We start from the raw sequence: 25644 nt of genomic DNA on the forward strand, positions 1-25644 counted from the left end.
TGTGTGACAAGTACCCACTAAAATGTAGGGTTTCCTTTCTACTCAAGTCATGTTTTTTCCCTTTAAACAAATTTACTGTTGTTGTCATGTAAAAACCATACTCTTTTCTCTGTTCCAATTTTGACATTAACGATATTAATTTCAGATTTTTCTAACAAATAATTTAAAATAATAGTCTATATTTCAAACTATGATATTTTATTTATTTATTTTTTAATATAAGGTGCGGTTTAACTTTTCAAGTGTTTAATTTTAAAAACAAGTCATTTTGGAAAAATAGAAGTATTTGACAACCACTCAAGTATAGTTACTAAAGCACTTTACAAGTGTATTTTAAATAAAAACATATTTTTTATAAAAAAAAATTCTCTAATCAATCCAGTTTGAGTAATCTATTTATTACTTCTTTTTATTGATTAAAAACACATTTTAAGACACCCTATTTATAATTAGTTGGGCCAGAAACTAACGAAGCTGGACGGACCGGCCCAATTCACCTCAGAAGCCCAAATTAGTTGACGTGGGATACAGAGGGCCCACAAAAGACGATGATTCGGATGACGTGGCAGATTCTGAGGCTTGCAAAGGTTCGCTGGGTACGAATATCAGAAGCAACGAACTGAGGGGGCCAGTGAAGTGAATCGGTGGATGCAGACCAGGGAACGAATTCTTGGTTTCAATCTGGAATTGGAATATTTGCGACGATGCTAATCGGAACCATAATCGCACCTCGTAGTTTTTTCTCGAGAAACAAACAGAAATCATCTTCGTCCTCATCGTCATCGTCTTCTTCTTCGCCGGTGATTCCTCTGTGCTCGGGGAGAAGGCCTAAAGATCCTCGAAAAGATGATGATAATGATGATCAGACACGTATGGAATCTGTATCCTTTTCTCTCTTTTACTGATTTTAAGTTTGATCGTGAGTTCTGCTTCGTTGATGATCTCTCTAGCTACTTTGGATTTCAGTTTGAGCTGTGAGGGAGAGAGGCAAGAATCAACTGGAAACTTTGTTTTAAGAAAGTACTCAAAATGGCTTAGAGGCTGAAAGTAATTTAATGTTAAGAAATGTTTTCCGTCCTTTTCCTGCCATTTTGAGTCTGATCGGATGTATTTAGAATGAAGTTACATTTTGGCGTTGAGAACTAAATTTCCGTTTCGTCTAAAATTAGGTTTAGAACTTGAGTTCATCGCCGATGAAGGTCTTTAAATAATTCTATTGTCGATAAAAGCATAAATGCGTCCAAATTACAGGGAAAACTCACTTAGTCTATAAAAGTTTGTAGAACAATTTCCTTCTCAATCTCTTGTCTACGGGTATCACAAGATGAATAGCTTTCCATCTCTGACTTGCTAAATCAAGCGAAGTATGATAATGCTCTCGATCAAATTGCTTTTCAATGCTTTAATATGCTTTAGCTTGATAACGCTCTTGATCGCTCAGATAAATGCATGTTACTTCCAATTTGCCTGCTCTAACTTTAGAGAAGCTGCCGATTCTCCTTCACATGTCTTAACAGGATGCACAACAGCATTTTTTTGTTTCCTTGATTCTGAACCGAGTGTCGGTCTACTCAATCATTAAGAGCTACATGTCCTAGCATCTCAAGCAAGATGAATAGATTCTCAAGAGAAGTGATAAAACCGGGTGTTATTTTCAGTATCATCAGCTCGCTTTTGATTTACTAGGTTCTCAAGAGTAGTTGAGGATTCAACTCTCAAAAGTTAGGAGTGCAAATAAAGTCCCACATTATGTTGGCTAAAAAAGGAAGAAATTCATGGGATCGAAGTGAGGACAATCATCTCGATTTAAGTATGAAACAAATCGGGAAAAATCAAAAGCAATGCCAGGAGGGTGTAAGTACCTAGATAAGAATATCAGTAAGGTATTATTAAGGGTATAAGGGTAATTAGGTAGGAAGTTAGTTACTGAATCTTGTTATAAATAGGAGGGGGAGTGAGTGCATGGAGGCAATTTTATGGAGTGATCTAGGACTTGGGTGTGTGCACTCAAGAGGGAGGTTCCAAGTGCCTATATACTTAGGTTATCTTGTAGTAATTCATTTATATTTCAATATATTCCATATCTTAATTCTAGTTATGAGGTATCCTAACAGAGGGCTAATGTTGAAAGTGGACAATATTGTACCATTGTGAATATATGTAGAGGCTCCGTTGTCTTTGGTGTAAGTTGGTTTATATAACCCAATGAACTTTGAACATTTTTCTTAAGAAAAAGGGTTCTTGGAGGCTTTGTCTTCTCTAAGTTTAATTTCAAGAGACAACAAGAGTTCTAATTATTTTAAGCTGTCAATTTAGAGAATTGAATTTGAGACTTGAAGGGTATGTTTGAACATCCAGAGCCCTTAGATTAGGACACCATTGGGAGTAAGTCGAGTGCATTGAGTTTATAAGCTAATTATTTGATTATTTCAATATCAAATGCTGTGGGATCAATTGATGTTTAGGATTGAGGGTATTTGAATTACAATTTGCTGAATTACCAATTATGTCAATCAGGTGATAAGCTCTCAACAGATTGGGACAAGGCTTGGTCCAAGTTCAGAAAGCGAGGAAAAAAGACGATCTTTTCTGATTTCTCTCCAAACAAATACGTAAGCTGGAATCCGCGAAGGTCAGATTATCCATTGTCTGAAGAAGTAGATCCCATAAAAAGAACAGAGAGATCAAACCTAATGCTATGGACTAGTCCAAGATTTACTCTAGCTGGTGCAATTGTAATCGTCACATTTCTGTTGGTCTACACCATTCTTGCACCAATTAATAAGTGATTTTTGCTGGTCTATTGAACTTTCTTCTTATATTCTTCTAATGATGTTAATGATTGTAGAAAGGGAGATTCAGTTGAGGAAGGTCTGTAAATTTGTATGGAAATTGAATGGAATCTGTGTTATCTGTTTTGCTTGCTTTCTCTGGGAAAATGCCTACCTTGCACTAGATTATGCATGTTATGATTTGCTTTCTAGTCTTCATAAATTAAATTTAATAACAATTAAATCCTTATTGTGAAACAGTCTAACAAAAATAAGTGTCAGTTTTTACTTTCATTGAAGTCTAGAGATGAAGAGTACTCTTTTTAAGATATAAATTTTAAATCATAGCATATTCCTGAATGTTCAAATTTATCACTTCTAAAATAAAACTACTTTATTCCATTTTTGTTATTAACTTTCAAGTTTGTTATGAAATTTTAAATTGTTCATTTTAGTTCCATTTTTTAAATTAAAAAGAAAACAATTAATTTAGCCCTCATCTGTATTTTAATTCTAATAGATTATCACATGATTTCGAGGATGTGTACAAGAACACTGGACAAATTGGATTTTCTTAGATAGTAAGGACTAAAATAGTAAAATGGTTGTTTCTTTCAGATTAAGACATACATTAGGTTTTGGACCAATGTCTATATTTCCAAGTTTGGAGAATAGAATAGCATTTTGGTCAAACTTCACTTGAATATTTAGTGATACTTTAATAAAACTTAAATTTAGTTACTACTGCTAAATATATACTCTATATATATATATATAGTAATCCATTGGCCCATGAATGTTTGAAACATATTCAAATGTTATATTTTTTTTTTTGATGAAATTTATTATTATTCTTATTTAACCAATTTTGATAAAAAAAATAATTTCAAATGACTAAATTTATTAAAAATTACTAGAATTGGATATGTGAAAACATAAAGAGTAAATTTTGATAAATTTTAAATTATAGATACTAAAATAATATTTTAAGAAAGTAAAAAGATATTAAAGATTTGAAAATATAAAATGGAAATTTGAACCAATGCAAAAGTAGAAGAAAATTCAAAATAAGTTTTAACCCAAGTTAACCATAACTTTATTGCTGAAAAGTTCTTAGTATCCCATCTGGGTATTATTGAAATAAATAAATCTGCAGGGTCTTACAAGCCATGCTGTAAACCTGGAAGCTCCACTTAACCAAAAATTTCATAATTGATTCTTCAGACTCTTTCCCTTCGCTGCAGCACGTGCATCGCCCAATTCAACTACCATTCTTCTCTGTAGAATTTCAGTTGGCGGGATTGGCGAGACGCTTCTCTTCCTCTTCGTCCCCACCCACAGGCCACAACTAACTAAAACCCCTCCAATAATCTCCCATACCTTCAATCTCTTCTTCTTCAATGATCAAAATGGCGACGACCCATTTTTCCTTCACTTGCCTCGGCTTTCTGTTCTTTGTCTTCTTGATCTTCGCTTACACTTGAGTGATTCTTTGAGCAAATGGGGTTTCTTCTCCTGTTTCGTTTTCCAATCTTCTGTTAGTGAAAACCCAATGGAAGTGAAGAATCGTCTTGGAGAATGAGTGGTTCGAGAATCCATAGATGGGATTGAAGCAATTTGGTTTGTCTTTGTCCTGCTTTTCTTCTTTCTGAAGTTTGAGTATTTTGATTAATTGTTCCCCATTTTCCCCCTCCTTCAAGGATTTGCAGATTGGTTGGAGTTGGAGTTTTACATTTTGATGACGTCATTTTAAAGTGGGTTTTAATGCATTTCTTTTAGTATGATTATAGAGGGTTATGTTCTGGTGCCTGAATTTTTCTGTTGTTTTAATGGTTCTTCATTGTGTATTTCAGTCAATGTATTTATTATAGTGTTTAAGGAACAGTTATTACTTGTTTGGCAAACTTGTTTCAAGTGTTGAGACATTCTTTGTTGGGAGTTTTGCACTGTTCTTGCAGTCTAGGAAACTTTCAGCAAGAGTTTTTACTTGGTGGTTTATGATCTTCCTCAATGAAAAGATCCAACCTGCAACAATTATCAAACTCTCTGCCATTACTAAGTTGGATGAGGATGATAAGCATCATAAGCTTTCTTGATTGAAATCAATTCGCTGCTTTATAAATCATTTTAGGTTACTAAGAAGCAAATGTTGGATGCCTAACACCAACATGTTTGTTAGGTGTCAACATAATCCTACATTGGGTTGAGGTGGAAAAATTGAAGTTACAAGACTACTTGGATAGAAATTAATAATAAATGTATGTGGACTTAGACCAGAAATGGACAATATGGTAATATTGCAGAGATATGGGTGGCCATTGTCCTAATAGATGATGATTAGAAATGAATATTTCTTATATTGTGATCTACCATGAATTCAATGGGATAACATTTTTTCACATCTTCAATTATGTGTCATCTTATATAAAAGTTCATATATTTTAGGCTTTGTTATGCTTTGTACAGTTCAACGACGAACCTCATAAATAGCGCACACCCGCTTTCATTTCTTTATGACCGATCAACCTTTTTTCATGGTATATAGTAGTAGTTAAATCATCAAATGTTTTTTCTTGTCTAGAGCTGAAAAAACTAGTGTCATTAATTTCAATTGTGAACATAAGACAATACAATTACATTTCTCTGTGTATCATAGGTATGCAGTCTCGTTTGACAGCAAACAATGAAGAAAAGCCATTGCTTAATCATCCAGTCATGATTGTCTATTGGGATCTTTCAAGCTCCTAACTCCAAATGCTATTGGATACAATATTCTGGGAAACAATTATTTGGTCATCAAAGTTATCTTGAATATTCATAGGTGTATCATTTCTGAGAAAAACATAACTTCTCGTACATAATGGACAATAAAGCAGCAGAGAGAGTTGTTATTGCCAGACCAGTTGCTTCAAGGCCAACATGTTCCAGTTTCAAGTCATTCTCTGATATCCTTGCATGTGCCTTCAATACTTCTTCACCTAATATGTCATCCGAAACCAAGGTTGCTGCCATTAGACCAAAGACGGTGAGGTTTAAGCTGAAGGATAATCCTGCTCCATCATCCAGGGTGATTTGTTCCTCTGATATTTACTTGTATGGTTCTTTTTCCTTTTTAGAACTTTGCACCTCATGATTTGACATTCAACATTTTCAGGCCAAAATATCAGAAACGGCCCCTGGAACGAACTCTCGTTGTTCATCTGATAATCTTGCTATATCAGACAGCAATACCACTGTTTTATTCAAACCTTTGGCAAAGCATGTATCAAAAAGGACCGTCTCTCAGCTGTCACTCATTGTAAGTGGCTTCATAATTAGATTTGTTTATACATGTACTTCTATTTCTTTGCTGGTACATACTTGGGAAAAGATGCTAGCACATTGAGTTTGGTTCAGTTTATGTATTTGATGCTCTTTAAATAATGGTATATAAAGAAAGAAAGAGAAGGCTTGAGCACTTGAGAATCTACTGACTTCGCTGGCTTATCTTTTACCAGGGGAACACCAATTTGCAAAACCGTTTACTGCATCCACCAGTGGAGGTCTGTATTCAATGTCCGAATCAAGATGAAGACAAATTCCAATCTGCACTGACTTCAAATCTCTGTATTCAATGCCCGAATCAAGATAAAGACAATTTCCAATCTGCACTGACCTCAAATCTTCCCCAGAACATCACATCCACCGTTGAAAACAGTCAATCTATCGAAAGCTCAAGAGTGACATTAAGTTATAGCAAAAAGGATCCAACATCGCTTCGTCCTCAAATTAGTTGTGCTCAGCCTTCTTATGACGGATATAATTGGCGGAAATATGGGCAAAAGCAAGTTAAAGGAAGCGAGTATCCACGGAGTTATTACAAGTGCACACATCCAAGTTGTCTTGTCAAAAAGAAGGTTGAAAGATCATTGGATGGGAAGGTTGCTGAAATAGTTTACAAAGGTGAGCACAACCACCCAAAGCCTCAGCCTCTAAAGCACAACTCATCCGGGACACAAAGGGAAGGGTCGATATCAAATGGAACTACACGAGATACTAATCCGGAGTTATGGCTCAATTATCTCAATGGACGTATAGAAGGTTGTGAAAGTAGGCTTGAGAATCACATTGAAAACACTTGTCAAGGCAGAGTTACATTACCCTTCGAACCGGTTGCAATTAGAGAAGTGAATGCTGGATGTGGAATCTCTGATAATTCATGTGGTCTAAGCATAGAATGTGAAGAAGGAAGCAAGGGACTTGATTCCATGGATGATAAATTGCGAAGTAAAAGAAGGTAAGAAAAAGCTATTTCAACTATGGTCATTTTATACAAAATTTGACTCTGCCTTTCTGCTCCTATAGTTGTGAGAAGAACTTTGCATCTTAAATAAGGAAATTTTTGCAAGGGATCTTAATAGAATCCAGCATCTGAGCCTGCTTGCACGTCTGTCTTATAATTTCTTTTCCTTTTCTTTTTCCGGGTTCTTATGACCTATATTATATGTTCAATTTCCAATAAAGGGGTGGCAAAAATCCAACAAATGAAGCTGATACATCAATTGAAGATGTTAATGATCATCACGCAATGGCTCGAGGGTCCACTGGCATCGAGTTCTCTGGCAAAAGCATTCGCTGGAGAAAATATGGGCAGAAAGTTGTGAAGGGTAATCTATATCCTCGGTACGGAGTTAAAAATCTGCATTGATGTGTTCTGCATAAACTCGATTTCATTTTGATTTTTTTCCATATTCGTTATTTCAGACGATTTGTTTCCATCCTTGCGAAGTTGCCTGATATCACTGTATGCATCCTCTAATGCTAGTTACAATGGAGATTCTTCTGATCTTTTCTTTTCTTGTTTCTATAGATTTTAGTTTTTAATAACTTCCCAATGAAATTTGCTAGTCAAAAGGAGTAATATATTTCCGAGTCGATCTCACGTAAGCTTTCACCTTGCAGAAGTTACTATAGATGTACTGGCCTCAAATGCAAAGCACGCAAGTATGTCGAACGAGCATCTGAGGATCCAGATTCCTTTATCACTACTTATGAAGGAAAACACAATCATGGTATTTCACTCGGAACTGAAAAGCCTGTAGCTCCTGAAATGGAATAAACCAAAAAGTAGAAGCAAATGAATTGATTCAGTTGTGGAGCAGACCAAAGCCAGCATGTGGAAGTTTAAAGGAGACGTTCAAGAGCTTTTACGAACATCTGCATTGGCCTGTCATGTCGTCTTCAACGAGCAGTTCCTTTGGACTACTCTTCATTGTGCTGCTTTTAGTTTTTATGCTTCAAACCAAGTCTTTCAAGTTCCAATTCATTTTTGTTCTTAATTAATACCTTCTGTCCATTGTGATATTCATACAAGAGTTTTGAGTAAATTTTCAAGCACTTTCATCGAGTATTTTTTTTTTTTTTTTATCATTTTGTAGACATCAAACCAACATAATAATTTTATTTTTTTCTCCTCTCCTTCAATTATAGAACTCTGTGTACTTCCTTTTGAGCTTTTTATGCATATACTATTATACTATATATGTTCTTGCTTATAAGAAAATAAAATAAGTCAACTAAATCATTGCTGACATCAACTTGTCTTGGCCAGCTTTTGAAATTTTGAATCTTTATCTCATAGGTCCTTTAAAAATCAATCAAAATAATACAAGTTCATCATGTTTTCTCTCTCATATGGTTGAAATTTGAATACTTCAATAAAGAAAGAAAGAAGACAAGAAAGCTAAATCCTTTCTGGGGGAATCTTCTTGATTTGAAGCAAGAATTCCTCTTTCTTTGAATCATGTCAAATACATTTTTTAACACGAAAAATGTCTAATCTTCACATGTATTCTTGAATACCGATATTACAAATAAATAACATTGAACATTTTAAAAGGGAGGATTTCATAAATAAAAAAATAAGGAAAATTATTTATACAATATAGTAAATTTTTTTTTTTCTTTATAGAGACCGGTAGAGGTCTGTTATTGTTTATCAGTAATAGAAATTGATGAAAATCTATCATTGATACTATGTGATAGATGCTGATAGAAGTCCAATGTTTTTTTCTTTGCTATTTCTATAAATACTTTGATATTTTTCTATGTGTGAAATTATCCATTTAAGAATTTATCTATAATGAAAATTGAAAATCATAATCATATTACAATGTATACTTTAATATTCACATCCACACGTTTTTTTTTTTTTTTTTTTTTTTTTTTTTTAATTTTAAAATTTTCAACCTTCTTTGGTCAAATATAAGACATTCAATAATAAGATACTGTTGCCATCCCCTCACATTGAAATACATGCCACGTTTGTTTCAAAAAGGCAAAAAAAAAAAAAAAATTTGGTCATGTATTTTTTCTAGAGTTATTCCATTTTAATCTATGTATTTTTAAATGTATGATTTTAGTTCTTCACTTTCAATAAATTTTAAATTTAATCCATATTACTAATTCATTTTTGATTTTTTCAAATCTTTGTATTATTCATTAACATTTTCATTATAAATTTTTAAAATATATTTACGTATTATTTTGTATTGTATAAAAAATTCAAAAATTAAGATTTAAGGTTCATGGAAAGTAAAGCAAACTCGAAAGTACGATATTTTAAATGAGAAATAAATACATGCCACGTAGGTTTGTCAAATGAAGCTTCTAAGCAATATTTTAATCCAACGTGATCTCAACTACTCCGACAAAACTGGAGATGACCCATACGACACGTCGGCTGATGTAATTCAGCCCAACAAAGTCCAAAACCGACCCAACAAAATAAGAAAAGCCCAATTGAGAATCAGATTAATACGACCTCGTTTTCAACGTCCGGATATCAGCCTATAACTAATAGGGAAATTAGCGTGTATAGCTTTAAAAAATTAAAAAAATGGGAAAAAAACTCAAAAAATGGGAAAAATTCCCCCCCAAATTTTATTTTAAAGAATACATGTGTTTTATCCCTAATTTTTTAACCTCTACATTTTTCAGTCTTCGAGTTTTGAAACATAAATGTAGGTGTAATCAATTTTTAAATTTTGAAAATGTAACTTTTTTAGTCTCCTAGATTTTAAGGATAGGTTAAAAAAAATTGAGTGATTGTTTATTATACTTTTAAATAATTATATGATATTTTCAAATTAGAGAAGTAATTTTAGCCATAGAAGATAATTTCTTACCATTAATTTTAAATGGTAAGAAAGATAATTTTAGGTATCTTTTAAACCTTCTCATAACAACTCAAAGACTATAAAGATATATATTGAGAAAATTCAAAAAGTGTTTGACCACCAACTTATTTCATAAGTCGGTGTTAAATAACTCGACTTGAATAATTAACGCTGAAGAAGTTTACATATTTAAAAGGAACTTCATCTTTTACTCTTTTTCTATTTTGTGTTTTTATTAAAAAACTTCTGCCCTCTATGGTAACCATTTCTTTTTTTGTTTTTATTTTTTAAAATTAAGCATATGGATACTACTTTAACTTCCAAATTTCTTTTTTTGTTATCTATTTTTCTCCAATTATTTAAAAAATAAGTCAAATTTTGAAAATTAAAAAAGGTAATTTTTGTTTTTGAAATTTGACTAAAAATTTAACTATTGAACTTAAAGAAAGATGCAAATCATTGATGAAAAATGTTTAATTTTAAAAAACAAAAACAAAAAACTAAATGATTATCAAACGAGAAGTTCATCTTATAATCTGTAATCTAAACATAGGCTTACTAATTCTAACATAGTAATTTCGTATGAACTAATTCTAACATAGTAATTTCGTACTTCATAACTTAATTTATCGGGAAATGAACTCAATTCTTTAAGACGAAAAGAAGGCATTTAAAAATATATTTAAAAAGTTGAGGACTAAATGTATATATATCTTGGAGGGATACTAAAGTAATTTTTAGAAGAAAATATTGACGAGAGAGAGAGAGAGAGAAAGTAAACGGGAAAAGACAAAGTAAACATTTCAAGGAGACAGCTGAAGGCCATTTCTGATTTCAAGTTCCTCGGAGCTTTCTAAAGAAACTGCTGCCTTTTAAATTGATTTTGGATTTTCGCAATTTTTTTTTCATACTTTTTTCCAATCTGTTTTCCCTCTTTTTGGTTTGATGCTGCTGCGGAAGTTCATCAAACACTGCGAAAAAGGAGATTGAATTCAGCATGATTTGGATTCCTTGTTCTGGAAATTCAAACAGGAAACTCAAGTCTAAGAAATTGAAGAAGTTGGAATCTCAGAAGACTCGAGTTGATCCGATCAACGGTACGCTTATGTCTTCTTCTATTCTTTGATTCAATTTGTTTGTTCTCTGCTTGTATTTGGAATTCACTTCGTTCGGATGGATTCGGTCGAGTTTTTCGATTTCTTTCTTTGACTTTAGTTTCCGTTGAATTTGGTTAGCGATGTATGTAGTTCGTTCTTTGATTTTCAAACGAACTGCGTTTCTCTAGAGTATAAAACTAAACCAGGTTCCTGTTTAGTACAAATCGTTGGACGTCTGATTTGCATTGAGGGATTTATGGTTGCTAAACGTCCTTTTAGTAATGGTATCAACGATCCAGTTAGGCGGTACTTCAATCAGCTATCTGGTTTTCGAAATCTACTTTGAATTTTGCTCTGCATTGAAGCTGTATACTAAAATTCTTCACTACAATGGCGATTTCAAGACTGACGATTTGAATATAGCTAAAAAACTATATCGCATTGATCCAGAAATACACAATCGGATCCTGACATACTTACTTATAGAGTCCGGTAGCGAGATGTTTATCTATTTGCTAAACTGGAGTACATCATGTCCGCGAGTTTCCTTGATTTCTGTTCTTCGCTGTCAACTGATCCTCACTTGTTTTCTATTCTGTCTTTAGATTAGTTTTACAGGAGAATTTAGGCTTACTGCCATCATGTGAACCAGACCCAGTGACTGTTCTAAAATTTTGGGAATTTTCTTGTCTGATCCGTTTTTCATTTTGTAGGGAAACTAAAGACAAGTTCCTCTTTCAGTGAAACTTCCAAAGGTGGAGGATCTGATCCTATCAAGGCACAGATATTTTCCTTCCGGGAGTTGGCAGCTGCTACCAGGAATTTTAGGGCAGACTGTCTTTTGGGAGAAGGAGGTTTTGGTAGAGTTTACAAAGGAAAATTGGAAAGCATCAATCAGGTTGGTCTTGTTTAGGGGAGAAAAAGAAGATTATTTGTATAATTATCAAGGACACATGCATGATTCAAAGGCTGAAAATTTTTTATTACCCAAATATTGAACCCATTTTAGTTTGTGGTACTTCGAAAGGAAGTTGGACATTCGACTTAAAATCACTCTTTTCATTCATTGTAGGCCGTGGCAATCAAACAACTTGATCGCAATGGATTACAAGGGAACAGAGAGTTTCTTGTTGAAGTGTTGATGTTAAGCCTACTTCATCACCCAAATCTAGTTAATCTGATTGGTTATTGTGCCGATGGAGATCAAAGGCTTCTGATATATGAATATATGCCTCTAGGATCTTTAGATGACCATTTACATGGTATAGAAATTTCTACATGCCATGTATACTTCTAGTGCATAGAAAAATTCCTCTGCTTAGTCTTTGTTATCTTTTATCTGCAGACATTTCACCTGGTACAAAAGTTCTAGATTGGAATACAAGAATGAAAATAGCTGCTGGGGCAGCACGAGGATTGGAATATTTGCATGACAAAGCTAGCCCGCCGGTTATTTATCGAGATTTAAAAAGTTCCAACATTCTGCTTGATAAAGGTTATCATCCCAAACTGTCTGATTTTGGATTGGCCAAACTTGGGCCTGTTGGGGATAATACACATGTATCTACCAGAGTTATGGGTACTTACGGATATTGCGCTCCCGAATATGCAATGACCGGTCAGTTAACTCTCAAATCAGATGTTTATAGCTTTGGCGTTGTCCTTCTAGAAATCATAACAGGCAGGAAAGCAATTGATGATTCAAGAGCTGCAGGGGAGCAGAATCTTGTTTCTTGGGTACGAGATCTTACATTTACTTACCCATATCTACATATCTACATCACTCTTTGGCTTAAATAGTCTGATAATACTAGGACTCATTGTTTTTCGTTTTTATATAACTTTAGAGGTAACAGTAGTTGAAAGAATCTATCATCTTTCATATCTGGAGAAAGTTGTCCCAGAAAGTAGAAGGTATAAATAGGTTGTGTGTTTGATAACCTCTTTAGTTTAATATTTTTATCATTTTGGCCCCTATACTTTTATCTATTTTGTTTAAGTAGCAGTATAATTATCTATATTAATTATCCAGATAAATAATAAAGAGCAAGTTGAAATGAACATGACACCACAAGAAAATTAATATGACACTTTAATATATGGTTGCATAATGCCTAAATTGAACTGCCGAGATGTTAGTTTCCATGGTTCATCACATCAGGTTTTTCATATAATTTAACCATAATATCATGAACATTCACAAAAGTAACAAAATATAACAAAACAAATTACATAGACTATATCGTTAGGAACTATATCTATACATTTATATAACATTGATACCGATTAGGACACTAATCTTGTAGCACCATTACAAATGTGTTCAGTATGTGATAAATTTTAATATGTTGAAGCTTATGTTCTAATAGATTAATCATATCTGTTATAAAATTTCTCTTATTGCAGGCAAGACCATTATTTAAAGACCGTCTGAGATTTGCTCGAATGGCAGATCCAATGCTTAGAGGCCAATACCCTTCAAGGGGTTTATACCAGGCTCTTGCAATTGCAGCAATGTGTGTTCAAGAGCAGCCAAATATGCGACCTGTGATTGCCGACGTCGTCACAGCTTTATCTTATCTTGCGTCTCAGAGATATGACCCTGGTACGAACATACCCCACGACTCCCCTGGATCTACCTGTACTCCTCCAAGAACCAACAGAGATTCTGATAGGAAGCTTAATGGGGGTAGAAGATACGACAGAAATCCAACTAAACGACTATAATGATGCTCATCTTCGCTCTGTGACAAGCTTTCCAGCCATACCCGTTGGATATACTACAACGAGGAGTACCGAAGGTGATTCAAAAGCTCGATTGAATGCACTGGATGGTGCCTGCTCGATTATTTACACAAACATCATCAAGTCAGGTGCATTTCTATGCTCCATTTTGCATTTGTTTATAGAATATAGATAGAGTATATATATTTTTACTTGGTTTTTGTAAGAAAAATGTGGATTGTTATATATATAAATTCTTCCCTTCGATATTAAGTTAGGTATAATTACTTGATAAATGGACCGAATTCACGATGCGTGGTTTTTTTTTTTTTTTTTTTTTTTTTTTTTTTTCCTTCTTTAATTGAAGAGTTATTTTGTGTATTGGTACGAGAGATCTGTAAAAGTGAAGTGTTGAACTAAAACAAAATTACGTATTGGGCTGGTTTATATGGTTTGGTGCTTTATTTTATATGTTGCATTTGTTCTATCTCCCCACGTAATTGTTCCATTCAAAACAAAAGAGTTGATGGAATCAGTCGATTGCGGATTAAATATGAAATTGAAGATATAAATAAATGAGTGATATTTCATAGCTCACCTGAAATTCAAAATTTAGTTATAACTAATTCTTTTCGTCCTCTAAGAAAAAAGGACCGGCAAAACCTTTCTTCTACAAATACTTTGGATTTAGTTTCCAAAAAAAGGAAAAAAAAAAAAAAAAAAGAGAAGTATTTTGGATTTATATGTAATTCAAGACTCTGAGGCGGTACCCAAGGAGTGAAGATTTTATGATAAATCATTTTTCGGTCAACATGATATAGTAATAACATTTACTCATTTCATAAAATGAATTGCGGACTAACATTTTCACAATTAACGGGTTTGATTCGTTTCAAAATCATGTTTCAACAGAGTTATAATTGCATATACAAAACATGATTTTATTAAATGTACCTTGATATAATCAAAAGCCGTAAAAAGAAAAAAACTTGATATAATAAAAAAAAAAAAAAAACAAACAAACAAGAAAATAACATTTCAAACAATTTTCAAAATAGAAAACAATCGAAAATAAAAATGTCAGTCCAGGCAGAATTTTTTAAACAAAGCCCCCAAACCCCTCTAAAGATTTTTAAAACTTGTTTTCTCATCGTTTATCTTTTAATTAAATATAAATTTAAATACTACTTTTATTATTATTCTTTCAACTTTAGTTTATTATGATCACTACCAAAATATCTATTTTGGTCCTTATACTTCTAAAAGTGATCATTTTGATCACTTCATTTTTCATACTTATCTCATTTTCAAAGGACTAATATTGACTAAAATGAACAAAAGATGAAAGTAGACCAAAATAAATAATTTGAAAGTGAAAGTTGAAAATCCAAAGTTCAAAATGAATATTTTAAAAGCAAAGACCAAAATAAACTTAAATAAAAAAAAAGCATATGGTTCAAAGTAGTACTTAAACCTTAAAAATAAAATATTTATTATATACTAAAATGCCCGTTTTTTCAAAAACAAATTTGACGAAATAATTTTCACAAAAGGCGGGGGGGAGAGAGAAGGAAGTGAGTGTTAATAGAAGTAAAAGTACTTGTACTTGGACTGATGAAGGTTAATGGGATATTTAAGGTGAATGTTCACACAGTTGAATCCAGTATCTTTTAGTGGGTCTCCTGTGTAAAAGGTATATTTGTTCATCAAACATTAATAAAAACTTATAATTGAAAATAAATAATTTACATCGTTACATTAAATCCCCGCCTGTCCACAACACTAAAAAAAGAGGGAAAAAAAACCCTACCATATTATAATTTAAAACTACCTGAACGGGTCACTGTGTTGTTGAACTTCACTTTGAAATGAGGTTCTTCACCTAAAGAAAAAGCCTTTCCCTTCTGCTAATGTGAAGAAAACTAAAACAAAGATCCTCAAAGCTACGCCTGTCGACCCATCTGAGAATAGAAATTCAAGCTGGAAAACAAACCCGAGTTTGCTTCAGTATAGAACTAACAAGGTTGGAATTTCTGACCACTTAGTTGAGGATATACATATTAATTAGATGAGCCATACTTATGTCGACAAAATACGAAACTAAAATATCGCTAGCCACTGGTTGGTTTGATTTTCAAAAAGTTGATTTCAACTACAAAGTTGGTCAAAATCCAAACTGAACCTTCCCACTTAACACGGATTTGGGAATGACACACGTCCATTTTGAGCCAAAATTCAAGGATGAACAGCTAATAAATAATTTCGATTGAAGTATAGTCAGATTTTAACAGCATTTTATAGAAGGAAAAGATCGAAAAGTGAAAAAGTGAAGAAAATATATGTTTCTTTTAACGATGTGATACAAATGGGTGGTGTTCTGTTAACACTACTGTGTATGCATAAACGATGAGTTTCATGGCTTGGAAACTACCTTTATTTGCTTTTGATTCCATTGTGTGCCACCGTCTTCTATTCAGAAGGTTCTTCGGTCGATTTACCCTGCCAAATACAATGTAATCCATACTTAGCGGAAAATGATTTGTAATCAATACTACAAGTAGCGGAAAAACACAAACAGCGTTCGTCGTTAGTTCATTATTTTGCTTGAGTATATATGGTGTTGTGTAATTCTATGGTTAAACTAAAATTATACCTTGTTTCGATCTCGCCAGCCTAGTGCAAATGGCAGCAAACCAACCTTTCTTTGATTTTCCTGTGCAGATCCTTGATTACGCGACCTACAGAGCAGGCAAACCTTCATAAAAATGAAATCCTTAAGGGGAAGTTTGGCGTGCACAAAATGAAACATTCATAGCATTTATAAATTCTTAGTACACTATCCAGAAAACATAATATCAAGGAAAACTGATCTAGATTTTGAAAGCTTTTCCATCCCTAGTTTTTAGCATAAACAAATGCAAGACTATAAGAATTAAGAATCAATCTCATGCATGTAACATCAAATATTCTTTTAAATATCTTTCATACCCGGGAGATGCCATTGCTTTAACTTGGCCAGATTCATATTGTAATGTAGCTTCCAACATGGATTCGGCCATCACCACCCTTTTCTCCATCTCAGCAAGTGAAGCCATAGCTTTCTCGTATTTATCCTGTATTTAAATTATAGAGAAAGATAATCACAGGAAAAAAAATTCTCGACATGATTATGGTGATGACTGGATGAGCTTCAGAATTTATCAGATTAGTATTTGTTTGTATCTTGTAGTATCTACAGATAACAATCAGCACAAACCAGTAGCATGTACTTTATCAATTAAACAAACTCAAGCAATCGAGGATTCTAGGGTGCCAAAAAAAATTTGAACTTTGCTATATCAGACTCCAGCCAGTAATATCAGAGAACAAAAGATAATCTGAATAAAGACCAAACCTGAAGCATATGAACAGCATATTTCTGAGCTGCTACGTCTTGCTCGGCATTTATTCTAGCTTCCTCAGTTACTCTTTGCTCTTGTTCAACACGCATCAACAACTACAATGTAGAATGATCGAAATCAATTGTTTACAGAAGTAGTTCAACTGGTGGTTAAAATTTAAGACACAGTTAATTATTGGTTTAGGATCAGGCTTCCCCATCAGAAAGTGAATATGATGTCAGGTAACACACACCTGAAGCATTGCAACTTCTTGCTCTTTCTTCTCTGCTAGAGTTTTCTTTAGCTCAGCTACCTCTATCTCCAGTTGTTCAACCTGGAGAATATAAGCAAAATTGTAAGTATGGACAAGAAACCTAACGGAGAGTTATAGAAGCAAGTCCACTATTCACACTTCAATAAACCGAGCCTCCACTTGTGTACCTAAAAGATTATAAGTCAAAAGATAAAAGGTTCTCCATGATAAAGGGTGCAGGAGGAATCACTTTTTGCTTGGTTCTGATGAAGAAATCACTGATTTCATGGGTAACCCCTGGGGATCTAGAACATTGCAAATTAAAGAATGCAGTAGTTATTGAAGTATATCATCAGGAGAGATGCAACTTTTAGGTTAGAGCTTTTATTTAATATTTTGGGACGTCAAAAATTCTTGCAGAAAGAAAAAACGCCTATATTCAAAATTTAGACACAAGATGACTCAGGTTTTCTTTTTCATTGTAACTAGAATTGGTTCATCTTGATTGTAGTTTTCAAAATGCAATCACGACAACAACAAGCATTAGGAAGCTTTCCTCACAAACAAGAAATTTATACCCTGGCACTTAATAGTCGTCGATTATCTTGGGTAACCATTTCCATGAGTGCCGTTTCTAGCTCCTCAGCTCTGGGAAAGATTAGCAAAAGAAACAGAAGCTTCAATAACCATCTTCTTTAAAAAATCATATATAGAGTTAGTTCTACAGAAGAGGTAGGCTTGTTTTGCTAATAAGCCATAATCCATGCAATACACATTAAAAATGGAAAATATCTTGAAAAGCCCTCAAGGAAGCAATATTGAAGTAATCGTGCTGATCGGATATAATGAGTAGGAGGCGAATAAACATGGCTGGAACTCAATAAGAGAAGGTGATGCAAACTCTCAAGAAATCAGAATCATTGGATCTTTTTTCTTTTTTTTTTTTACATATTTTTTCCTAAAGTGAATATCGGTCACTCCCTCATGGAATCTGTGGTGATCACCCAGGAACCAATATAAATCCTCAGATAAGAAGAAAAGCCAAGTCCAATAAACATAGTATTATAACCTTAGAACCGCAGATCTTTTCTCCTCGAGCAACCTGCACAACTCAACCTTCAACCATACTACCTGCACAAAAGCCGCTTGTGATTAAAATTAACTCAAACGAGGGAAACCCTTAAATTTCTAGTACCATTTTATAAGCATTGCAATTGGAAATTACACTCAGTGAATTAAACGCAATAAACGATGATGAACTTCTTGGTTTATGATTATAGGNGGGGGGGAAATTAAAGAAGGCCTTCCAAATTGAAAAATACACCTATAACATGGACTTGAAGCAGACCATATGTGATGGGTGTAGATTATTAGTCAATTGGCAAATAACCTCCAGATAAATATAAATCCTACATGGAAAGGAGATGCACCAAAGATAAATGGATAACATTTTAACTTGACAAGTCCTTGTGAAATAAATATCATGACACAAGAAATATCAAATCTCTAAGAGCTCCTACAAATGTTCCTAAAGGATCCACATTCTAAAATTACAAGGGACGAGACTCTCCTCAAGTGCAGATTGAAGCTAATCGCTAACAATCACAATCAAGTTATTTATTGAAGCACACATCCTTTTTGTTGTATCATTAACCTTCAGAATGAAGGAAGCTTGAAATAAATATCAGCAAACAGATATTTGGGGACACCAAATTACCAATGAGAAAGATAGTTACTTGTTCTTGAAGGTCTGGGACTGACTCTGTTTCTGAATCACCGGCTAATCCATTAAGGAAGTCATCAAGATTAGGGGTGCAGGGTTCTACATCGGCTCCTGCAGCTGTCTTTTTCCTCTCTACAGGTGATCCAGGATCATGCTTGAAACTATAAAGCTTGGAAGCTAGCCCTTTGGAGTCCTTCCAAACCCGACCCTTCTTTGTTCTTTCTTCAATTACAGCTAGTACAGATGGCCGGAGCTTTTCTCTCAACTCTACTAGTCTTACTTCAGTTACAGTCAGAAAGCCCATGCAAGCAGTCAACACAAGCTGGCTACTATCGAATGTGGAACCAGCAAGGGATTGTAACAGAGTTATGGCATCCCCCGCATCTTTTGTAGTAACTAGTGCAGGACCTGAAGGAAGAGAAATATAATAGAAGTATTATACTACACCCTCTTCTCATGCATCTGCGAATTGATAAAAATTGCAGTCAATATTTTTTTACAATACCAAAGTACCATATAATTCCATCAATGCAAGTGCTGTCCGGAACAGCATGACCCTGTTGCCTTCAAACAGAAGCACATCCCAAACTCGGAGTACTGTCAAGAGCAACACTTTGAAAATAAGTTATGCAAAACCATGAAATCATCTGGTCAACCTAGAATCCAAATATTAATAGAAAATAAACAGCAATCTCAAAAACAATAATAAAAGAAACCCACCACTCTCCCACGGAAGCATATTTACAAAAATGGAAAGGAACCAAGGTCCTGTGATCCATGCCACTTGAACTCCCAAGTAATCCAAATGTTTAACTGCATCAGAAATATCAACAAATGAGCAAACTGACCCTGACGTCTCGTAGTGAAAATACATGCCAGAGAAAAATGAAAGATGTGGAAAAAGATAAAATGCATGACCCAATTTAGGAAATCTTTCACGCATTAATTCCTCGAAAACAAGCTGGTCCACCTGACAAGAGAAACAATATTGAAGAGATTAATATAAAAACCAAGTAGGCCAGCACAATTCAAATGAGGTACAAATTAGCAGAGCAGATTTTCTACACGTGAAATGAAGATCTTGGCTATTTTATTTCAATTGTAACCTACATAGGAAGCACGAGCTTGGATATAGGATATATTACAGAAAAAAAAAATGTAGCTTCTTAAAAAAAGTAGAATATATGTCGGGTTATATTGTATATGTATAAATTTTAGATTACCAAACTATAACGCCATGCCTTATATACTACATAAGTACATGATTAAATGAAGTTAAAAACCACATAATTATGTATGAAGTAAAAGTCTGGAAAACAGTAGAAGATGCCTTTGGTTGGGTGCCATAATGTTACTCTTATTTTTATAACATCAAAACTCTGAACTCCCAAATGTTTATTGAAACTTGTGAAATATTTAAAATTCAACCATTCTGGCCACCGAGGTGTTTTCAACACACGGCCTTTTCTTTCTTAAGTTCAACAAGAATTGCCTGTGGGAGGCTTCAAATCTAAGCTCTTGATTCAGGCAATATGCCTAAACTTAAGTAGCAAAACACGAACACAACACGTCATAGACACAACTGCATGCCATTTTCTGAAAATGTAGGACAGAGTCACGTTGAGGAAACATTATTTTTTTTGTTTTATTAGATAATATTAAAAGACCAAACACAAAATACTTGATCTTTTATTACCAACTATTGAAAATAATTAAAATAAAAAAAAAACGTGAATAAAGATTTAAATAGCTATTGAATTTAGTTTAAAATTTAAATGGTACACATAAAACCCAGTAAGCCACATGAGCCTAAACCCCCAAAAACAGAAGTCAAACACACGAAAAAATGAAACTTTCATTGATGTAATGAAAACTGAAAAAAGACTAAGCTCAACCCCCCAATTCTCCTTTCCCTCCACCTCTCCCTTCATTCGATTCCCTCCCTATACCTCCAATAGACTTTGCCACCACCAACTGATTGAAGGATTTGAGTTTTTGATGTACCATTTAAATGTTACTATGACATATGTCGTGTCCATAGCGTGTCCACCACGTGTTTGAGACTAAATAATAATAATGAAAAAAGGTGACACGTAATTCACGTGTTAGACATGAGTCTGGAGAATGTTCAAAGGTATCCGTGTCCAACACATGTCTATGTTTTCTTGAACCTGTTAAAGTAAGCTTAGGTTGGCAACCCATGACCCGATTTTACCACTGAGCATAGAAGATTTGAGAATATTTCAAGGTTACAATGAAATGCTAACATCTAATTTCGTGTGTGAGATGAGGATGAATCTCTTGTCAAATACATGAATTGCCAACTTCATGATCCATATTCAAATACATTGGCTCAATCACGTTTATACTTATTGTCCCCAAAACTAAGTGAAAAACACACACAAAAAAAGGTTTCACTCTACACTTAAGTCACGTATTAAACAACTGAAAATTATAGCTGATAATCACACCAATGCTAACTAAAGCCTAAAGACTTCGAAGCAATAGCTTAAAAAAGCAAAATAATGAAACAATTATGAATTCTTAAGCAATACCTGTGATTCTATCATTTCCTCGGTGTAATATCCATCAAAATAGTCATCTATTATTCCAACCAGAGTCCTGAAAATTTTTTGTAATTAGTTCACCCATGATATCTTTAGGCACCAAATCACATTAGCATGTAAATGAAGAGATGATCTTAGAGGGACACAGACATTCAATTGTAGTTGCCTCCTAAAATCAGATTGAGAACTTGTGCTTTTGCTTAAAACTACCTCTCAGGTGCATTCATTTGCAACTTGCAAGTTCCATGTAATAAAAGAACATATATAATATCGGATTTACATTTAAAAAGCATTGGTTTACATCAGTTGATTAAGAACTCTAGAGTCTACCTAACAAAAATAAGTAAATAAAGTTATAAACAGAGAAGAATAAAGATTATGCATCTGAAACACCTCAAACAAGTACGCTCAAACAGGTAAACGAGAATCTATTTAGAGCACATCATTTAAAAAGTAATGTGAGAAGAAAGTTTCTGGTATCAATTACCAAAAGGCATTCTCCTCGGGCATGAGAAGTAGTAATATGCCCGCAAAGAAATTCATTGCCTGCATCATTTTGGAAAGAAGAAAATATTAAGTAAAAAAAAATTAATCATAATGCTAACACCTACTACTACTAATAATAAAATAATAATAGTAAAGGAATAAAATAAGGCTACAAACAAATTTCATTCAAGAAATAAAAAATTAAAGAATAAACTTCCCAATATATACAGCAATAGAAAAATGTACAAACAAACATCCAAAACACCTAAATTGGTCAAACAATATATAATGTCAACAGAATGCAAATTGTTTCGGTTATTGCTTAACATTTTTCTATCGTGTTCAAGCATTGCAATGTGTCACCAAAAGCTTAATGATAACACTCACAAAGACTAGTCGTATCTTGTGGATATTTTTTATTTTATTTCATAAACGTACACTGATGAATATCAATATGTTAAGTTTCTCTTTGCTTGCCAAGTGGGACTTGTAACACATGAATTACCTGACAGTAACCAACAGAGGGATTGTGAAGAGCGTATGCTAAAAGTAAACGCCTCAAGGAGTCTCTACCATTCTCATCCAGGGCAGGATGACCAGGAAATGTTCGTGGTATATCCTGCAAGCAAAAAGCAAGAATTACAGCACCGTCTTTGCCAAAATGCAAAATAAGGAAAAAGAAGTAGCACCTACAAATTAAAAAGATTGAATGATAAAGTCCAAGGCGCATGCATCTAATGACCTTCTCAATCTGTTTTTTCAATTTTATTGGTACACCAGATGGGATATTGTTCTCATTATCTGCACTACAATTAGTTTCTTGATCCAACAAATCCTGGTAATATTTCTCGATTCGACGGGTCTTTACACCTACAAAGGCTTGCCACACCTGTAAGGTATTATTAGAGCTACAAAAATCTTTCTAAGAAAGGAGCTTGAGATAAGTCAAAATTCCAACTTTACCTCTCCCCTCAGATCTTTAGGCAACCCCCCACGAACAAGGCATTCTAATTCTTCCTTCCATGTAAACAAGTGAGCTTGTGAAACTCCATCACCCACAATGCCATCTCTCCGGGAGGGCTTCATGCTGTTAGAAATGCATTCATCCACCCTACTTTCTGCCCCAGTAGCAGATGGGCTACGATTCAGTGATCCACTAAAGCAAGCTTCCTCATCTTCAGAGTTTGCCACAGATGTTCCTTCTAAAGATTCTGCCTCCTCTAGCGGTGGAAGATGATCTCCACCATTAATTGTCTTTTCATCTTTCATAATCTTCTTTTTAACACGAGAGCTCATCATAATCTCAATGGCATTTAGAGATGGCCTAGTTTGACACCAAGTCTGAACAACACGTTTTTGTGTTTCAATTGGAGGCTCTAATAGTTTTGTAGGACCACTATCTGTTGTGTCAACAGAATCAGATTTTGAGCCAGTTGAGTCATTCCCTGTGCTACTCCTCCCCGATTTGGTTTCTTCTTGATGCTCGGTAGGTTCAGACTGCAGTGTATTTTCCTCGAGAGGACAAACTTGAAATGATATAGCTACTCGATCAAGAAAGTTCTTCCACTTATCACACCTTTCCTCTTCCTCCTCCTGATACCATAAATGTTAAAATTGCGAGCTTAGATAAAATTATTGGAGAACTTCTTGAGCTTAGGTTGTGTCCACCATAAAAGATATATATACATATATAGATAGATAGATAGATAGATAAATATTTTAAAAAAGGGTAAACTTTCTAGCACATGTTAGTCTCCCAGACCCAAACAAGACATGGATTTAGCTAGCTGCCTATTACTGCATCCCCAAACTCAATTTCGTAGACCATAACTTCTTGTATACATATATATATATATAAAGGGTAAACTTTCTAGCACGTGCTGCAGTCTCCCAGACCCAAACAAGACATGGATTTAGCTAGCTGCCTATTACTACATCCCCAAACTCAATTTCGTAGACCATGACTTCTTGTATACATATATATATACATATATAAAGGGTAAACTTTCTAGCACATGCTGCAGTCTCCCAGACCCAAACAAGACATGGATTTAGCTAGCTGCCTATTGCTGCATTCCCAAACTCAATTTCGTAGACCATAACTTCTTGCAGAAACCAATTAATCATAATAATAAGTCCTTTAATATCAAAATTTACATACCACATGCCTCTTTTAACCAAAAGATCAAAGGAAAGAACTAAGATGTTAAAACAATACCTTGTAAATGTTAGCATACTCTCTATATCTATGAGTGTGTTGAGGTCTCAGAGCAAATCCATAGGCATCCCTGCTCCCATAGAAAATTTGTTGATTACGAGTGAGCAGATGTAAATAATACACCCGATTCAAATCTCAAGGAATACAGACAACTTTTTTTTTCAAAAAAGAAAAATAGAAAATTAAAGATCGCCGAAACTGAATTTGTAAAATATTTACAAAATGCACAATTAAGTCTGAAGGATCGTTACCAAAAGCCTACCCAATATACCGACCCACCTGGAATCTACCTCCAATAAGCGCTTGCTCAACAAGGACAACAACATGCTTCAAAAAAACTTGCAGTTCTACTACCCATAGTTATAGGATGCATCACGCCGGACTCAGAATCATTCTATTCCATTCCTCAGTGCATCCCTAACACTAGCATTTACTCAACAATGTGCATTCTCGCTGAATCTAACGTCACTAGTAACTACTCCTAACTGAAGTATCAATAAATTCGAACCAGAAAACACACACAATCCTAATCCATCTTTACCAGCAATGTCATTGAACATAAACAATAGAATCTAAGACGGTAAGAACTAGAATTCGTCAAAGTTCAATTGTACGAAACTTCAGCAATCGAGGACACGTAGAGGCAGAGCATGAAAATGAAAGGAATTAAACCGTCGACAAGTAACATATTCGCTTCATTTTTTCTTTCTTTTTTAATTTAATTTCAATATTACCTTCTCGGCTCGAGAATGTGGAGCATGTGAATGCTCCTCTCCGCCATTAGCGGGTGGAGAAGGTCGGCAAGATTTCGGGATTTTCTCTACGAATATGGAGGATCCTCAAATGGAACTTGATCTTCGCTAACAGATCGGTTTCTTCGGTCTCTTCTTCTTTCTCTCTCTAAAGCTCTGAAAAAAATTCATGGCGCGAAGATGGAAATGGACGGCGTTACAGCGTTCATCAGGAGATGCGTTACTGTACGGAGGGTTTTGCTAACGTTACACTGTGCCCTTATACGAGACATAAAACAGACAAATCAAAAGCTTGAACTTTTATAGAATGCCACGTGTCGGGTTCTAGTGCCTTGAAAATCTTTGACCGAATAATAGTATATGTTTAATTAATTAACCGGTTTAAACTTTATTTCGATATCTGGGCATTAATTATGGATGTTATATGAAAAGGGTAGGTTATAAATCCTTTTATCATAAATATTACGATAATAAATACCTGTTATATGTTCATACTTAGCATTCATATATCATGTG

General features: G+C 34.2%; 4 protein-coding genes across 18 annotated transcripts; 3 read left to right on the forward strand and 1 right to left on the reverse strand.

Annotated features, from left to right (window-relative positions):
* Nucleotides 1–614: 614 nt before the first annotated feature.
* Nucleotides 615–2931, forward strand: LOC120092168. Its single transcript, XM_039050398.1, has 2 exons — nt 615–870; nt 2518–2931. Exons 1-2 carry the CDS (start codon nt 705–707, stop codon nt 2787–2789), a joined length of 438 nt encoding a protein of 145 aa, XP_038906326.1. The 5' UTR covers nt 615–704; the 3' UTR covers nt 2790–2931.
* A 985-nt stretch (nt 2932–3916) lies between these two features.
* LOC120090000 (WRKY transcription factor 44) lies at nt 3917–8223 on the forward strand. 10 transcript variants are annotated; one of them, XM_039047466.1, is made up of 8 exons: nt 3918–4391; nt 4472–4525; nt 5428–5838; nt 5926–6069; nt 6269–7047; nt 7275–7417; nt 7515–7554; nt 7713–8223. In XM_039047466.1, exons 3-8 carry the CDS (start codon nt 5632–5634, stop codon nt 7867–7869), a joined length of 1470 nt encoding a protein of 489 aa, XP_038903394.1. In that variant the 5' UTR covers nt 3918–4391; nt 4472–4525; nt 5428–5631; the 3' UTR covers nt 7870–8223. The 10 variants fall into 10 exon arrangements, with proteins under 10 accessions (XP_038903396.1, XP_038903394.1, XP_038903393.1 ...); XM_039047465.1 differs by having other exon boundaries at nt 4481–4525; XM_039047464.1 differs by lacking the exon at nt 4472–4525 and adding an exon at nt 5238–5308.
* Nucleotides 8224–10678: 2455 nt separating this feature from the next.
* On the forward strand, nt 10679–14213 carry LOC120091065 (probable serine/threonine-protein kinase PBL7). The gene is made up of 5 exons (XM_039048874.1): nt 10679–11025; nt 11739–11923; nt 12098–12287; nt 12371–12762; nt 13432–14213. Exons 1-5 carry the CDS (start codon nt 10926–10928, stop codon nt 13750–13752), a joined length of 1188 nt encoding a protein of 395 aa, XP_038904802.1. The 5' UTR covers nt 10679–10925; the 3' UTR covers nt 13753–14213.
* On the reverse strand, nt 13728–25346 carry LOC120091064 (ecotropic viral integration site 5 protein homolog). 6 transcript variants are annotated; one of them, XR_005485642.1, is made up of 20 exons: nt 25111–25345; nt 24377–24446; nt 23122–23751; nt 22901–23047; nt 22664–22777; nt 22160–22218; nt 21661–21727; nt 19826–20075; nt 19619–19702; nt 19119–19513; nt 18452–18513; nt 17961–18030; nt 17383–17463; nt 17144–17245; nt 16738–16862; nt 16403–16487; nt 16181–16248; nt 15581–15729; nt 15350–15431; nt 13728–13863 (listed from the first exon to the last, which is right to left on the reverse strand). XR_005485642.1 is itself a non-coding variant. In XM_039048872.1 (19 exons), the coding sequence occupies exons 1-18, from the start codon at nt 25155–25157 to the stop codon at nt 16219–16221; spliced, it is 2313 nt and encodes a 770-aa protein (XP_038904800.1). In that variant the 5' UTR covers nt 25158–25343; the 3' UTR covers nt 15449–15729; nt 16181–16218. The 6 variants fall into 6 exon arrangements, 3 of the variants coding, with proteins under 3 accessions (XP_038904798.1, XP_038904801.1, XP_038904800.1); XR_005485643.1 differs by lacking the exon at nt 15350–15431; XM_039048872.1 differs by lacking the exons at nt 13728–13863; nt 15350–15431 and having other exon boundaries at nt 15449–15729; nt 19826–19918; nt 20024–20075; nt 25111–25343.
* Between the last annotated feature and the right edge of the window lie 298 nt (nt 25347–25644).

The sequence above is a fragment of the Benincasa hispida genome, chromosome 11 (assembly GCF_009727055.1).
Source record: "Benincasa hispida cultivar B227 chromosome 11, ASM972705v1, whole genome shotgun sequence".
In the NCBI taxonomy this organism is placed as follows: Eukaryota; Viridiplantae; Streptophyta; class Magnoliopsida; order Cucurbitales; family Cucurbitaceae; genus Benincasa; species Benincasa hispida.